The sequence below is a fragment of the Lipotes vexillifer genome, unplaced genomic scaffold, assembly GCF_000442215.2.
Source record: "Lipotes vexillifer unplaced genomic scaffold, Lipotes_vexillifer_v1.1 scaffold1047, whole genome shotgun sequence".
Classification (NCBI taxonomy): domain Eukaryota; kingdom Metazoa; phylum Chordata; class Mammalia; order Artiodactyla; family Lipotidae; genus Lipotes; species Lipotes vexillifer.
The window spans coordinates 483,196-500,787 of NW_006771990.1; the positions used below are offsets into that span (position 1 = coordinate 483,196).

Sequence of the window (17,592 nt, forward strand, 5' to 3'; positions counted from 1 at the left end):
ACAGGAAGGACAAGCTTTGTATGCTTCAGAGGGTTGCCTGGAGCTGGCCTGGAGTGCCTACATACTAACGTCACCATTAAATATGTATTGATTGCTGACAGGCAAGGTGATGGAGAATTTGACCTTTCAAGGTCCTTTCTGCATTTATTTTTGGGAAAAAATTCTTATTTTTCCAAAGCATAATCAATACTTTGAGAGGAAGGAGGCATGGCCAGGTTTGCTGAGAAAGAGCTCTACTTGTCTTACTGTCTTTCTTCCTGACTTAGTGTAATGATTTTCTTTTTAAGCAGACTTAACCATCATACACAGAAAGCAAACCAAGAATTTAAGTACAAAATGAAGCCATTCTGGTGTTGGATGGAGAATGATTTTTAAAATAACAATTTGTACATACTGTACATTTCTCCCTTCCTAAGTTTTAAGTGGTGTGAAATCCATCTGATCAAATCACTTAAAATGTCAAGATGGAGGAATGACACTTCATGTAACAAAGATATGGCATTTTTATCTAAAATTATGGTTTATTACAGGTCATGAATGAATAAATGAATGATGGCTATAAACTTCCTCAGCCTCCCAGATGAATGGTTGTCACAAAAATGTGACAGTTAACAAAGCAGAAAAATGGCAAAAGAGGGAATATGTCTTGAGAATTATAGTAGAATTTAGTGCCAAATGCTTTGAAAACATAATTCTCATGGTCTATTACTTTATTTCACAAGTTAGTATATAATGGGAAAAATATAATTTGTTACAGGCTTAAAACGCTGACTATCCTTCCTTTACTTCTCCTCCAGTTCTCACACCTTTTCTCTCTGTCACTTTCCCATCCGCATAGTTTCTCTTTTTCTTTCCCCCAACACACATAGTATTAAGCACTGTGCCAGACAATGCAACACAGTGAAGGGAAAATAAAAAATACAGTCTTTGCTTTCCAAACTTTCAGTCTAAAGAAGGTAATAGACATTAAAAGAAATAGTGTAACGATTATGATCACAAGCAGAAAGAGTTATAGGTAGCTAAAGAATAGGGTCAGTATTTTTGAGGGAGAAAATTTAGGGAAAGAAGATTTGAGCCAGGTCTTGAAAGATGGTAAGAGTTTGACAGATCTAAAATGCGGGAAGTTAGAAGAACAGGAAATATATTTGACAGTCTCCAAAGTCCAAAGTTGAACTCCACATTGTTACGTATAACTAGTATTGTCTGATACAATTTATGCAATGTGTAGGTGTGTATTATAGAGAGAGAACAATAAATCACAGATACTTCTTCAAGTATTGAGGGACCACACACAGAAAATAAATTGATTGTTACTGTGTTTAAGGGGATGTCAGTTTAGATGCTCAGTGATCACCCTGAGAGAAAGTGTTTCAAGATGTACTCAGCAGTTAACTCATGGTTTCACTGAGCAGCCTCAGAGACAGCTATGGAGGCTGAAGATGGAGATACAGTCTAGGGCTGCCTCATCCAAAATGGTGGCCACAATCTACATGGAGCTATCAAACACTTAAAATGTGGCCAGTGCCACATGTTGAAAAGCTAGTTTTGGATACTTTGAGTAAAAAAAATATATTAAAATTAGTTCATCTGTTTCTTTTTGCTTTATTGACACATCTACTAAGAAATGAAAAATTACAAATGTGCCTCGCATTATATTTCCATTGGACAGCAGGCTTTTAAGATTAGCACCACAGACACATCTTCTCTGCCTCAATCCTAATACCCACAAATATATCTGTGTCATCAATTATGCTTTTGAACATGTATTTAAATTTACTAAGAAAGAGTTCTGTGGCTAAGAAAAGTGTTTGAAACCTACTGTGCCAAATTGTTGATAAGGCAAGGAGAAAAAATATTCTCAACTCATGATGAAATATTGTGCAGTGGTTAAATGGGATGAGGTAAGCTATGTGTCTGCATAGAGATAGAATTGGGTGAACAAAGCAAGTTGCAAATAACACTTATATGAGTTTTAAAATCTGCTGTATTATGTTTTCTAGTGTGTGTCTATATATAATTACTTAGACAATGGTTTGGAAGGCTCACACCTACCTGACATCAAAAGACTGAGGATGGGAAGATAGTAGGGTAGGTGATAGGGGAGGTTTGCTGAAAGATTATTCAGCCTTATTTATAATGTCTTAATTATTTGTTACAAGAAGAAGGTAGCTCTGTATCACTTTATTGTCATTATCAATATCATTATTATTATCATTATCACTGATACTACTAAGCTGGGTGATCTTCATTTCTTTCCATTGCATGGCTTTCTGATTCTAATGGGAAATAGTGTTGGCAATAAGGAATGGAAGGGGCACCCCTAAGTTGGTATCAAATTTAGGCAACAATGTGTGTAAGAAGTAGGCAGGACATCACCCTTCAGGATATTCAGTGCTGATCTAGGCTTGTTGGGATCACTCATCCCTTTATAAGTAAAAAGTCCCCATTGTCTGACTAAATGAGGAGCTAAACAGCTTACCAAGTTAAACTAAATAATTAAAAAACAAAGAGTAAATTCTTTGGGGTCCCTACTAGAAGTTCCATTCAGCTCCGAGCCACAGAGACCTCACATACCCTGATCATTAGCACAGCCTTTCTGATGTCCCGAACGCCATCGTATACCAGGCGAGAAGCATCGATGAACTCATTCTCTTCAAATGGTTGAGGGACGTTGGCACTCAGGGCTTCAATGGCAACCTCCACTTGTTCAGCAAAGCGTGGCATCACTGTGTTAAACAAAGTGAAAAAGAGTGGATTAGACAATCTTTCTTTCATACTCCCTTGTTTCAGCCCTTAGGGAAGATGGCAGGCTCTGGGTATCCCAACATTTCAATGAAGCTGTGTGCCTGCCTGTCCATTTTGGAGTGGATCCAGTTTAGTGATCTTTGTGCCACTTACCTTCAGCAAGGAAAGCAAACCGTTACTCCTTGAATGGTGATGGTATGCAACAGAGCAAGTTTTTGAAACCTGCCTAAGGTAGTGTGGAATAGTGTATGTGAGTCCAGGTTTCATGTTATCCTGAGTTGAGTTCCAATTCTGCTAGTTCCTAGCTGTGAAACCTTGGCCACATTTTTTTAACTCTTCTAAATCTGTTTCTTTGTATATAAAATATGATAGTAAGCTCTTACCTTGGGGTTCAATGCGATAATGCATACAAATGCACTGGATGACATCTGGCCTTTAGAAAGCCTCAATAAATATGGACCTAACATTAAATGTTAAAGTCATAGCTGGTTGAATAGCAGACTTTAATCTATGCTGTTTCATAGTAAAATGTAAATGAAATGATCCAATCCATTCCACTTCTATCTGGAATGCAGGCAGAATGCAATCCATTCCACTTCTGTCTTGAGACACTGGAGGTGGGGAGATGGCTGTGGAGGGAGACTTGTGAAAAGACTGTGTAAGAGGGGAGATGGAACACCCAGAATATTCCATCAGAAAGGCTATGAAAAGAGACCAATGGACTCAAGGATAATTTGATTTTGTTCCATTTTCCCAGAACTTTGTTGATGTGCAAGAGGATACATATGAACATTTTAAAATGTGGGCACCTCTTTCCTTAAATAAGGACAACTACATACACAGTGGAAGTTTGTGGAAAGTAAACTTAGTGGTTACTTAAAAAATGCTGCTGATTCACTGATTCTCAAAAATTATAATACAATTTTTTCAGCTGTTATCTTGTAACAATCAATTCATATGGCAAAGGAAAGCCAAAAGCACAATTCTTTTTATTTACAAGGACAATAAAATAGAAATGTCATTCATCTATTTCCATTTCTGAATTTTCAGGCCTGATTCATCGTTATACTCATTTTCAAAGTCTGTGGATGCTTTAACATCCATTCTAATCCCTAGTGGGAGAAACTCTGCTAAATTACTTTACTCTCTAGGGTCAGAGTATTCAAGATAAAATATTCCTTAAAAAATGTATTTCTACTAGGAAAAGTCAAATGTTATTTTTTTAAAAAAAGGAGGGTAAGAGGAAAACAGAGTAACCACTCTTTCAACAGAAATTATCAAAACCAAAGCATGGCAAGGGGTGAATTTCCTTCTGTGAGTAAATTGCTATGAATGGTTCTCTATAGTACTTGAATTTTTCATTTGGGCCTTTAAACTGCTTTTATATGAAAGGAATTTGGAAGACATTTAGAATATTGTTGCAAATATGAATCAAATGAAAATATATTTCTAAAACCCACCACATTAAGCTAAGATCATTTCAGCTATACACTTGTGGTGGGAATAAACTGTTTTACATTTCTAAATAATCTAGATAATTGAAACATCTCCTTAAGCATGAAAACATTTTTGTATGTGTCATTTTCACATGAGTATCTTTCTTAAGTGAAATTACAAATGGCTTTCCTTTCCTAAATTCAAAATTCTAAATAATATTAATTCCATTTGATATCTAAGCTGCCATAATGACCATCAACAATTTTACAGATGTATATGATAGTATCTGTAGCACTTAGCTACACAAATTTTTGTCCCTTTTTTATAACTGATAAATGACTGGTACTCCTCCATGTATGTAAGATAAATACTCTTACAAATCAATAAGGAAAAAATAGAAAAATAGACAAAAGTTTAGAAAAGGCAATTCACGAAAAGGAAATCCCATATTATTGATAAATACATAAGATGCTTGACTTCACTAATGAGTGGAAAAATTGCAATGTAAATAATGAGATAGTTCATACCTGTTGGAGGATGAGCAAACAAATTAAAACTTAAAATATTCGTCTTATTGAGCATGTGGAAAAAAGGGAAACCTTCTACTATAGATGGAATGAAAAATGGGAACATATCATTTTGGCAAATGCTTTGTCAAAATCTAGTAAAATGATGCTATCCAGAGCCAGTCAGTGAGTTGCAAAATTAGCTAGGGCATAGCCAAATGCTGACTTCTGAGGAGATACTGATTAGGAGACTGAGTACACTGGGGGCACAGGAATGTCTGTGTCTCTAGAGTTACAGTTGTTTTTTGTTAGGTTGAATATTCCAAGAGTTAATAATAACAAGAGTTACATTAAACCTGAGGATAATAACTGCTTTAAGGGAGCTCTTTCAACTGACTCTAACCCAGACCTATTCTGAGTCTTCTAACTCAGGGCAGAACCTCTGTGATCTGTGCACCCCAGGTTCACAGACTATATATATGGATGAGAGAAAATGAACTTAATGATGTAAATCAGGAAATAGCCAGTATATTAAATCGAGTAAGTCCTAAGGTCTAAATGTTTACTGGGAACAGAAAGCTAAAAAGATATGTCATTTGTGAGAAATTTTAAAATGCACAAGAATACTGTGCATAATTTAAACATATACTCATTTTTATTACACATGTTATGAAAAGATGTATGTAACCTTAAGTTATAGTGGTTACCTTTGAGAGAAGAAGGAGAGGCATGGAATTAGGTAGAGGTCTTAAGGAGGCCTCAGGTGTATCTTATTTTTGAAATAAATAATAATGTGAATCAGATATTGCCAAATAATATTTGTTATACCTTGGAGTACAAGCTGAGCGTCAGTTACATGAGTCTCTGTTCCTTTTGTATTTTTGAATCTTTTCAAAATTCAAATTTAAAAAGAGATTAACATAATACCCTGAAGGCTTTATTTCTCCTTATAGAATAAGGCTCTGAAAAAATAAAGTTCTAGCTCATGCCCAAACATAATAGAATCCAATTTGATCCATAGTATTAAGTGAGGAAGACCCTCAGGAATGTTGACTGTGATCAAATGCTTAATATTCCACTAAGACCCACCAGCTGGAAAGCTGAGTCGAGTAGTCCCTATCCACTAGACCGTCCCAGTGAAAACCGTTGATGAAGTCCAAAAGGGAAAGTGGGGTTGTGTTGTTTTGTTTTATTTGTTCAAGGTCACCCCGAGGAAGAGCTGGGGAAGAGGAAAATACAGGAATTGACATGCTCTCTTTCTCCACTCTGCACTGATTCTCTCAAGGGAGAGAGAAGAAAGCTAAACTCTAAAGGGACCATTCTCATAAGGGATGCTCTGGGGCCCAAAACATATCCAGTACTACTCTGAAACCCCAAGTTTGGCAGAGGGCATTCTGTTTGCTCCAGCACGGAATACAGAATCTCTCTTGGGAGATTTAGGAGGTGCGGTTTTTGAAGGAACAACAGTGTTGTGGATGTGGCATTGTCAGAAGAGGCAGAAAGAAGAGCTTGGAAGAGAAAATACCATCAATTTTCCAAGGAGGAAAAATGGTAGAGGAAGTGGTGTGGAATCCTTACTTTTCAAATAGGGGCTCAAAGGGCAGTTTAGCATTAATATTCCAATGACCTTATTTTACTCCTCAAGCTGATAAAACCTAGAACTTGAACACATTCCATTTGATATTTATTTATTATAACTGACAAGACATCCATTTCTCTTACCACAAGTCAGTGTTTTTCTGGGTCTGACCCTTAAGGAAATTTTCTTCCATGCTCTGTTCCTAAGTGCATTCAATACTTATTTATTTAGGGCTTGGTCAACTGCTAAAACTCTTTAATCAACATACCTTTGCCCTCCACATTGGTGTTCTCTTTCCTGTTTTAGTTTTATCCTCTCTGGTTTTTAAAGTGATAAGACAGAAAAACAAAAGTTTATAGAACAATGATCCATCCTGACAGAACCTAAGATGTTAGTTTAATTATGAATTCTTCCAACACTTTAATAGGGCTTGAAAAATGAAATACCCTCAAAGTAATACTGAGAAACAGTCTCAAAGTACTTCAAATATGATGCTGATTCTACCTCCCCCTAATTAGGACAAAACACAGCGTTGCCTTTGTGATTCACACATTGTATATTAATAGAATTTCTGATATAGGATTATATAAATAGAAGCTTCCTTCTACTTTACGAATTACATCCAAAAATGTAGACACTACTTTACTGTTATTTATCAGAAATCCTGGATTGCTCTTAATAGCTTATGTCCTGAAGGGGTGATCAAAGTTGGAAATAAACTTTTAAATTCTCACTGTACTTTTGTATGCAGAGTGCACACTAGGCTACAGAATGATGATATTCCAGGAGTAATGAAATCAGAGTTAAGAATGCATATAAAAATCAAGGTCGCCTATTCTAGTGTTGATCAAGATCCTAAAACAGAGGTGAGGAAGATCTGCACTGAATCTTCCTGAGGGACTTCAGAGGTGAAATTTTAGAGCACAAGGTGAGTAAAATGAACAAAACATTGTGCTAAAGATGCAAATAGGACTGCCGACAGCCATAAGAACCGAATCCAAGGTTAAATAGAGGCAGTAGAAATGACTAGCCAACCAACTCCATTGCCTCCGAGTAACCACCTAAAAGGTCCATGCCCTGCTGTAAATGTTCCAATGACTTCTTTTAATATAGAGAGGACTATAAAATCTCTTTATCAAGATATAAACACAAACATCTGACACCTGACTATAATTCCTATCTGTTTCTGTCTTCCCACTTATTCTTACATATATTCAAATGTTCCAATTAGACTGAATTACTTCTATGTCTTCAAATATGACAGAGACACACCATGTCATACCATGTCCATGATCAATTTATTCTCTCCTACTAAAATGTACTTCTTTCTTTGCCCCTGGTGAATACCTCCTCAATCTTCAACAACCAGTTTAGAATTGACTGCCATTGTGAAGCCTTCCTTAATCCCAAGACACTCCAAATTTGGCCATTCTCTACAATTTTATAACATCCTAATTATGCCTGCAATATTATAGTACTTAGTACACTGTATGAGGATTGTCTGCCATTTCTGTATGTCAGCTGTTTCCCACAGGAGTCACTTTTAGGCAGAGACCATCTCTTCTTCATTCATTGCATCTTAAGCCCTTATTATGCTTCTGGCACAGCTATATCCAGCTGGGAGAAGGATGGGAAGTGAAAGAATGGGAAGTAAGAAGGAAATAATTTGTCACCAAGTATTTCAGGGACAAAATGAGCAGTATCACATTCAACATACTAAGTCGCTCTCTTTCTGCCCATCATTTCTTATTAGTTCAGTAATTTTATTAAAGATCTTCATGAGTCATTAACCAAGTTATTAGTGGGCATTCTAGTTTTGGTCTCGAGAGACCTTTCAAAAACCTGAGCTCAGAATCATTTCAGGACCACTTGAGTAGAAGCTTCACCACTGAGCACGGAGAAAGATTTATTATTGTATACTTGACTAGTTGACCAAAGCCAAACTAGCATATCTGCATGCATAGGGGTCATCCAATTGTGACGGTGCAGTCAACCAACATGCTTTCTTGAGTGTGTTCCTTACACAAATTTTATTACTGAGGATAAAAATGAAAAAATAGACAAGGCCTCTGTTCTAGAGAAAGAGCCAGTCTAATAAGTGTTAATATAAAATAGAAAAATAAGAATGAGAACATTTGGAAATAATCTAAAAAGAATAAAATATTAGGACCGGTATAGAATTGTGGCCAATTCCAGTACAAGAATCAGTATAACCACACCCTCTCTATTACAAATAGATATGATGCTTCCATTTTAATAGTTGAAGTTAGGCAGAGAATTAGGTGTTAATCAGAGTAACTGGAGCCAGAAAGTATTAATTTGGGGAGACTCTGTGGGGGCAACTCGAGTATCCCCCTACATCAGGAAAATACTACTTGATGATGTTTCTGTAGGTAATGGATTCTTTCCTATAAATGGTTTCTATCAGACATTTCTAAGCAATTTTATTCAAACAGCCCCCAATTAGATGTCAGGTTAAGAGAAGAGAATATAAAAGAGAGAATGATGTAAACCATCATTCAGGCCTGAATTTGGCCAGAAGAAAGTCTGACTGGCATTTACAAGACTCTGTGTGTACCTTGATAGTTCAGCACATCCATGAAGCGTCATCAATTAGAAAGGAGCCTGTTTGAGTCTGAAGCTCCAAGTCTTACTAGTGCAGAAGTAGGAACTAACACAAACTGAAGCTGTAACACATTTGTTGCTTTGGTAACACTCAAAAATGATGGAGGACAAACCATAGCCACTGGTCATTGTTTCATATTGATTCAGTAACTTTAGTAAAGAACTTCATGACCTATAATTAAGTCATTAGAGGATGTTCTAGGGTCCCCCCATCCCAAACAGGGACCTTTCAAAATCTTGAGCTCAGAATTCTTTTTAGAGCTGCTTATGTTTCTACCTATTGAACAAGAAATAATCAAATGGATCTATAAGTCTACCTCATGAACAAGGGCTATTTCATTACTGTATGTCATTTATAGACCCATGCACTCCCAATAGATGTAGAGGCTTTCCTACAAGTACAAGAGTGGCCATAATCTTGTTGAAACACTTGGCTAGCATTTCTTGCATTATCCAGACCTTTACTTCTTGATTTTGCACACTCACTCTAATACTGGTTATGATTTTCATCACTACTCAGCTTCTCCTGAGATTAAAGTTTGAATCTCTGGTACTAAGTCAAATGAAATGTTCCCTAGTAATGTCACTAGATTATTTCTTCTGTTTGACATGTACACTGTTACCTTTGAATTATGTACTAGCTTTGTCTTGTTTCTCTGTACAATTTCTCAAATCTGTCCTTCTCTGCTCCAACTCTCCTCTCCAATCACCTTGTGCCAATCTTCGGTTTTTTTTCCTCACTATCTAGATCTGTTATTACCCTCTCCCCTCCTGGCCAGATACTGCATAGCTCTATCTAGACACAATGGAAGGCACTGCACGAAGAAATAGGTACATTATGGCAGAAATTAAACATGTCCCTGTTAAATCCATGTTGTGGGATCTGTTCATATGTCTTAATATTCTATCCTAATTATGCTAGTCATCACCCTTTTTGTTTGTCCCATCTTTATGCATTTGCAAATATGTATATGTGGTAGTCAGCCTCTGAGATGGGCCATTCTTTCCTGGTATTCATGTCCTTGTATGATCCTGTCATCTTGAAAATGGGCTGGAACTAATGACTTGCTTCTAACCAATAGAATATAGAAAGGGGGGTAAGGTGTCACGTTGGTAATTAGGTTACAGAAAGGTGCTGGCTTCCCATCTTCCTTGCCTTTTCTTGCTCTCTCACTTGCTCACCCTGATGGAAGCCAGTTGGTCTATGGAAAAGCCTCCATGGCAAGTAATGGAGAGGAGCCTCTGGTGAACAGCCAATAAAGAATTGAGGCCTTACGTCCAATAAGAAGTGAGCAACTGAGGCCTTTCAACAACAATGTGAGTCGGCTTGGAAGTAAGTCTTTCACCAATCAACCCTTGAGATGACTGCAGCCCTGGCCCATAACTTGACTGCATCCTTGTGAGAGATCTTGAGGCAATGCCACCCAGCTAAGCTGTGCCGGTCTCCTGACCCACAGAAACTATGAGATAGTAAATGTTTGTAATGTTCATCCATTAAGCTTTGGTGTGATTTGTTACACAGCAATAGCTAACTAATAGAATATGCTATGCCAGAAGCAGAAATAACAGTAAAAATAGTCAGAAAGACATATTAAAATTTCTGTTCATTCATTTGTAGCAGCTATGCTGGCCTAGGTTTCTGGTATGTTTATTGCACTCAGGCAGAAGCTTAATTGAATCTTGATATTTGATTATATTTATTTACAAGTTAACCAGTTTGAGCCTCAGTTTACACAAGTGTAAAACAGCTGGCCTTCTGGTTTTACATAAGGTTTAAAAATAATACATTTTACAAATTTTATATACAATTTTAAATATAAACATAGGTAGTACTTAGTCACTGGGGATAAAGTGGCAAATAAAATAAATATGATCTTGCCTTCAAGGGATTAAAAAGTGGGATGTATGTAAGATGCTTCCCATTGTGCCAAGCACACAAGATTCACAGTAAATATTTCTTGTAATTGTCATCTTCACACCATGACCCTTTGTATCTACCCATCCACGCCCCCTTTTTCTTTGTTTACAGCTGGAAAAATCATCCGGTCTCCTTTGGATGGAGCTTGGAAGTACAACTACGTACATGATTCATCACCAAAAAGTGGGCCTTGTGGGAGTGAAGTAAACTGAAAATAGCATACAAATTAGTGTTGAAATCTCTGAAAATTGGGAAGTTGGTACAATTTATCTAAAAACTGAATTTCCCTGCTTTTATGCTCTTCTCTCTCCTTGGCAGGACTACATCATCTTTCTGATGGTTTTGCATTTTTAATAATGAATTCCCTATGAAATCTGCCCTCAGGACAAGATTTTATAAACTCACTGCTAGAATTTTCATTTTATCTTCATTGCCAAGAAAGCCAGTGTTAAACACTGTATTACAGTATGACCTCACCAGATCCATGAAGAAAGGAAACCTTTAAAAGTTAGAGACTTTACCAGAAAGCTCGTAACTGGAAAAAAAAAAATCAAACCCAGCTTCCCTATCTCAAATTAGACACTATTTCTAAAAAACCTCTCAGCTTAACCTAATATTCTTGTGAAAGTGTTTTCCTTCTACCTCAAATACATACTACTATTTTATATTAGCTGATTGATTGGATGTGAATCTTGAGTAAAGTATCCCCAAATGCCTTTTAAATGTGGAGGAGGGAGTATGGAAATAATATTTAAACTCTCTAAATTGAAATCATTCTCTGTCTAGGCCAGTGATATACTAGCTTTCACTGCAGCTTAATCTACTCCCTTTTCCCTGGTGACTATTTGTCAGCTGTTTTTACCTCTCTAGACAACCATCAGCATCCTCCTGGCTAGTCCTAATTCTTCCATGCTGTGTATATTCTTGGACTTTCTTTCGTCAGAGTCAGTCATCTGTTCCCTCTGTGGGAGTTCCTAAAGGCTGCCATTTTCATAAACTCATGTTTGGAAAATTATAATGTACATTTCAAACATCAAAATCAAACTCAAGCTCCAGAAGGCCATACATAACCCATGAGCTGAATTGTTTGATGAAAGATGAAAAAGGACTGCTTAGAAGAAGGAAAAAAAATCTTCTAAATTCTGTCCACGATAACTACCCTAAGAGAATCAGGCAGCATGCATCTGCTTTTGTCTAGACACAAATTCCTTTCCCCAGGGAAAGAAAATGCTTGCTTGGAAAGTTCTTACATTTTAAAATCAGCATTTCAAAAATAATCACAAATCGTTTATAAGTTAAGAGGAAAGGATGGCACATTTCATTCTGAAACTTAAGGAATGAGTAAAGAACTGAACATGATGCTTTATTTAGCTTAGAGTGTTTGTAGAAACCTAGCTTGATAAATAGTTAATTTTGGCATCAGTGAGATTTTAAATTTTAAGATGTAATAAAATAATTGCTAGGAATTTATTGCTCTTAGTTTCAAAGATTCTGATCTTGATCATTAAACGTGCAATTTTTAAAAAGGGAAAACCCCTAAAATAAGGTATTATTCTATGTCAGTTATGTTTTTTATTTATATTAATAAACATTTTTGAGCTTCAGCTCTCATCAAGGCTGGAGGAAATGAAGAGGTAGTCTCAGACCTCAAGGGGTTAAAATTAAATTAGGAAGCAACACACACACACACACACACACACACACACACACACACACTCCTGGATAGAAAATAGAAGGGGGACAGAGAACAGAGAGGTACCTTAAGACAGAAAAATGGGCAAACACAGAATTTGTAACACCTGGTAGGACCTTAATGAGTGACAGTGAGTAATGGGGCACAGAGGAGTGGGATTGGCTGGTATGGTTACAGAAGACTTCGCTTCTTCTCTAGGAAGAAATCAGCTAGTGTTAGAGAACAGGTAAAATATAGAAAGGCAAACCAAGTGGGGAGGTAATTTTGGGGTCAATTTGACAGGAATATCCAGAATCTTTCTGGTTCTTATGTCCATATGTTATCCCAGCTACAAGCATAGTTTCTTATTTTTCCTAATCAAACTATTTCTGGAATATTCTAATGATGTTCCCATTCAAGTGATTGTTGACATATTCTTCCTTTCTTTGATTCCAACACCTATTGCTGACGTGGTAGGGATTCTGGGTAAAAGGAACTTACTGCTGCCTCACTTGTGCCCAGTTAATACACCCTGGCCACCAATTCCTGTGGACCCCAGGACTGGCCCTTCTGCCATTCCATGGCCACTACCATGGATGATGATCCCTCATATCCTTAAGTGACAAAGAAGTATCATGTCCTTTGCAGTCCCCAGGATTCTGAGTCTATGATGTGACTCACACAGAACTGGAAATTAATGTCTTCCTTTTAGTTTTACTTTGAAAATTGAGCACTAGAAAAGTGCTGTTTCTTCCACTATGTTGCTCCATAAATGTGTAATTGTGAGCCTTCCTATATCCATCCTATCCCACCTCCACTTCCATGTTAGAAGTTTATTATCAGGCTAAAATTGTTTCTCTTGGGACTTCTCTGGTGGTCCAGTGGTAAAGAATCCTCCTTCCAATGCAGGGGATACGGGTTCGATCCCTGGTCAGGGAACTAAGATCCCACATGCCGCGGGGCAACTAAGTCCACAAGTCACAACTACTGAGCATGCACATCTCAGTGAGAGATCCTGCGTGCCTCAACGAAGATCCCGCATGCCATAGCTAAGACCTGAGGCAGCCAAAAAATAAAAAATAAATAAAATAAAATGATGAAAATAAATAAAGTAAATACATATTTTTTTAAAAAAGAGTTTCTCTTATTTTCCCAAGTTGTATTCTTCTCAGGTGGTTCTTCAGCCTCTCACGCTGAGAGAGGTGGTCATGTGTGAATTCTAGCAGAACATATTACTTACAGACAAGCCAGTATAGAGAAGATATTTTCATATTTCTGCACGGCCAGGGCTTTCTGAGCAAAAATGACTGGTAACCTGGTTCAAGGTATGACTCAATATCAGTCCTAAGATGGTGAAATAATCTGGAAAGAGATTTATGGGTTTATCCTCCCAGAGATAGGTGTTTACATTTCAAAAGGGAATAAAACCAGGAGCCACTCATTTATATTCTAAAGGGTGGTAACAACCTGGGGACCTTTCCTGGAGAGAGTTCATTAACATTAAAGAGTGAAGGTTTTTCTCTCCCTCTCAGGAGGGGAGGGAGACAGCTGAGCACCAATTGCTATATAAACTCTCACGTTCATAATTTCGTGGTTCTTCTCCTGTAGTATGGACCTCCTTCATGTGGGCAGACTTTATCTGACTTTATCACACTGCCTTGAGAGGTAGAATGAGGTATAGGGAACTGGCAACGTTATTGTTACTAAGAAAGAAGTTTGTTCTCTGAGCAAGAAACCTTGCATTTGCATTCAGGATAAAACAAATAAATATTGATATTAAAAACCATCAGCCAGATCTGTACAATACTTCAAGTATGTAGGTTTCAGGCATATGGAAGAGGCTTTGAGACAAACTACATGTTGCCTGTTTAAGGACTATTAAGTGAATGAAATTTCCTTCTCGTTCCTCCTACACTTCTTACTTCCCACCTCCATGACTAGCACAACCACCACTTAGTAAGACATTTCCTCCATATTGCAATCATTTTGACCTTTCAGGGGGAAATAAAATACTTTACACCAATAGTAAGGGTTATATTAAAATGTATTTATAATATATTACGAAGTCTAGGCTGAACTGAATCTCAGTCATTACAACTTTTGTGGAAATTCATTACTTTCATAATTTAATTTCAAGGTCAGTCACGGAGAAGTGACAGACTGTAATAGTCCTTCCTATCTCTAATATCTAATATTTCTGTCTTCCCAATAATCTGTCCTTACTGCCTTCTTCTGATATTGATCTTACTTCTGTCCATACCCCTTGCCTCTGGTCACGGGGATAGGCAGGTCACCCAGACATGTCCAATGATAAAACGTGATCCCGCTAGCAACAGAAATCAGTCCAAGTGAAATAAGCATACCCCCAAGTGGCCAAGAAGATTGCTCTTCTTTGATGTGTAGAAAGTAGGAGGAAAACAGGCATCTCTACTTATCCTGGAATCTTGAGCTATAAGCCTAAGGCTGCTGCTAGTGGACATATTCTCCACTGAAAAAAAAGGTCATATCTTAATTTTTCATATTAATTTAATCAATGCATACATATTAAAGGCTAATGATGTGATAATACTTGTCTAGGCCCAAGGCACGTACAGGAACACCTGCCTCTAGAAAGTGACAATCTATCTGTGGACCATTGACACTGAAGAGGACGTACTAAATGTCAAGAGACTCATAGAAATAGATCCCTGTTGTCTCTAGCTGAGACTTGAGTCAGGTCTTAAAGGATAAGTTCAATACACAGATGTAGAGGAGGAGGAGAAAATGGGGAAGATGATAGGAAGGAGAGTGGGGACAGCATGGATGTGTTTTAACTGGAAAATAATAAATACACTGGTCCAGGTGGAGCAGAGGGTTTATACAGAGGATTCATGGGCAGTGGTTGTCCATGTTGAGTGCAGTCATAAGGAAGTCAAGAAACAGTGAAGCATATATCCCAAAATCAATAATATTGACCATACTTGGATGATGAAACATCAGGCAATACATGAGAAACCTGAGGCTCAGGGGCATTAACTAATTTGTGTAAAGTCACATTTAGAAGTCAAGGAATTGAGTTCTTCTGATTCCTTACATGGATTTCATCTATACATTGTACTGACACAATGGTACCCCTCATTATCATTTCTAGTTTGGGTGCTTTCTATTTGTTCCTCTTACTGGGCAAAATACATAGGAATGCTGTAAAAAAAAAAACCTCTTTTATGAAAACTTTACATAACAGAAGCATGAAATTACAAATTATACCATCTCTACTAAGAGAAAGAAGTCAATCTGAAAAGGCTACATACTATTTGATTCCAACTATATGACATTCTAGAAATGGCAAAACCATGGAGACAGTGAAAAGATCAGTGGTTACCAGGGGATTGGGAGGGGGAGAGGGATGAATAGATGGAGTACAGTGAATGCTTAGGACAGTGAAAAATACACTGTATGAAACCATAATGATGGATACATGTCATTATACATTAGTCCAAATATAATAGAGTATACAACACCAAGAGTGAACCAAAATGTAAACTATGAACTTTGCGTGATTATGATGTGTCTGTGTAGGTTCATCAATGGTAACAAATGTACCACTTTGGTAGGGGATGTAGATAATGGGGGACACCATGCATGTTCAGAATCAAGGGAATTGATTCAGAACCATGGGAAATCTTAGTAGCCTCCCCTCAATTTTGCTGTGAACATTTAACTGTTCTTTAAAAAAAAAAGTCTTGAAAAAATTTATACCATCTGTTTGGCCCACATGTTCTCCAAAATAATGGAATTTTCATTTTCATTTACAAAGTGCTTAATATCAGAACGCTCACTAAAAAGACTTTATTTTTTTCTATTCTTTTTGGGTTCCCTCTGAAGAAAGAACTGCTGGCATCTCAAAGATCTCTCAACCTGATGATACTGACATTGCCACAAATTTGCGTCAGCCATCAAATTTACAAAAATGGCATTTCAATGTAATCTGTTCTGTGAAGAATGAGCTATTTTAAACATAATATCATTGAATGTACTTTCAGGCCCCTCAACTTTCCACAGCAATCTGACTTTGCAAATGAGATCTCTAAAAATGGGTCTCATTGGGTGCACTCACTACCAAGCTATCGGCAATTTGTTATAATTCAGGTTTTATTGAAGAGCCCATCAAATATGTTAGTATTTAATTAGTCTGATGTACATCAAGTTTATTGTGCTTTCATCTGCCTAGATTAGTTTTATAAAAAATAAATAGGTAAATTTTTATGTAATGTTGCCCTAGAATTTTAACATACTAATAATCCACAAAATTGTGTTTTCAAATTAACTTAGCATTCATATCAAAACAAAAAGCACTCTTCAAAAAATTTTACTTACTCTTTACTAAGTAAAGTAATTTATGGAAAATTAACTACAGACTGTTTCATCACTCTTTGGATCTCTCTCAATTTCTAGCCTCTCAGTGAATGTAAAGTGGGAGTTCTCTCTACAGAGACCCACCCCTGCATCATTTGCATGTTTAAACAGAGGTTGGCCTGTATTTGAAAACCCCATTAGCAGCAAAGTCTGGTCTAGTCAAGACTTTTTGAGCATTCTGCCCCTTTTTTATCATGCTTGGTAATAGACTTTCACTCCATTCCCTTCACCGTACCCTATGGCCATCATGCAGAGGCTCCATTTAGTCTTGTTTAAAGTTGCTCTTATTTTGGAATATTATTTCTCTTGTGGCAGTTATTTTCCATGGGGGTTATTCTGTCCACCCAAGAACATCTAGCAATGTCTAGAGACAATTTTGATTGTCACAACTTGAAGTGGGAAAGGGAAGAGGTCCTATAAGCATCTAGTGGGGTAAGTTCAGGGATGCTGCTGAGCACCCTTAATGCACAGGACAGCTGCCTCCACCCCAAGAAAGAATTACCAAGACTCACATGTCAATAATACAGAGGTTGAGAACTTCTGCCTTAGGGTCTTTAACAACTCAGATATAAAACTGGGCAGAACCTGTTATGTTGGTGGCAAGACAAAAGAAAACATGATGCTTTGTCTTCCATGTCCTGGACTCTTCCTTTTTTTTTTTTCTTCTTGTCACCTTCCACTCCTTGCCCACTGCTCCGTGTTCTCTCCTCAAAAT

At 37.2% G+C, this 17,592-nt stretch overlaps 1 protein-coding gene across 3 annotated transcripts in view; it reads right to left on the bottom strand.

Annotated features, from left to right (window-relative positions):
* The window catches only part of LOC103080445 (catenin alpha-2), a 273,579-nt gene that overhangs the window by 84,721 nt on the left and 171,266 nt on the right, over nucleotides 1-17,592 (bottom strand). For all 3 annotated transcript variants that reach the window (XM_007447246.1, XM_007447245.1, XM_007447244.1), the window contains exon 6: nucleotides 2,575-2,726. In XM_007447246.1, the coding sequence (XP_007447308.1) occupies nucleotides 2,575-2,726 (152 nt within the window). The remainder of the gene's footprint in view (nucleotides 1-2,574; nucleotides 2,727-17,592) is intronic.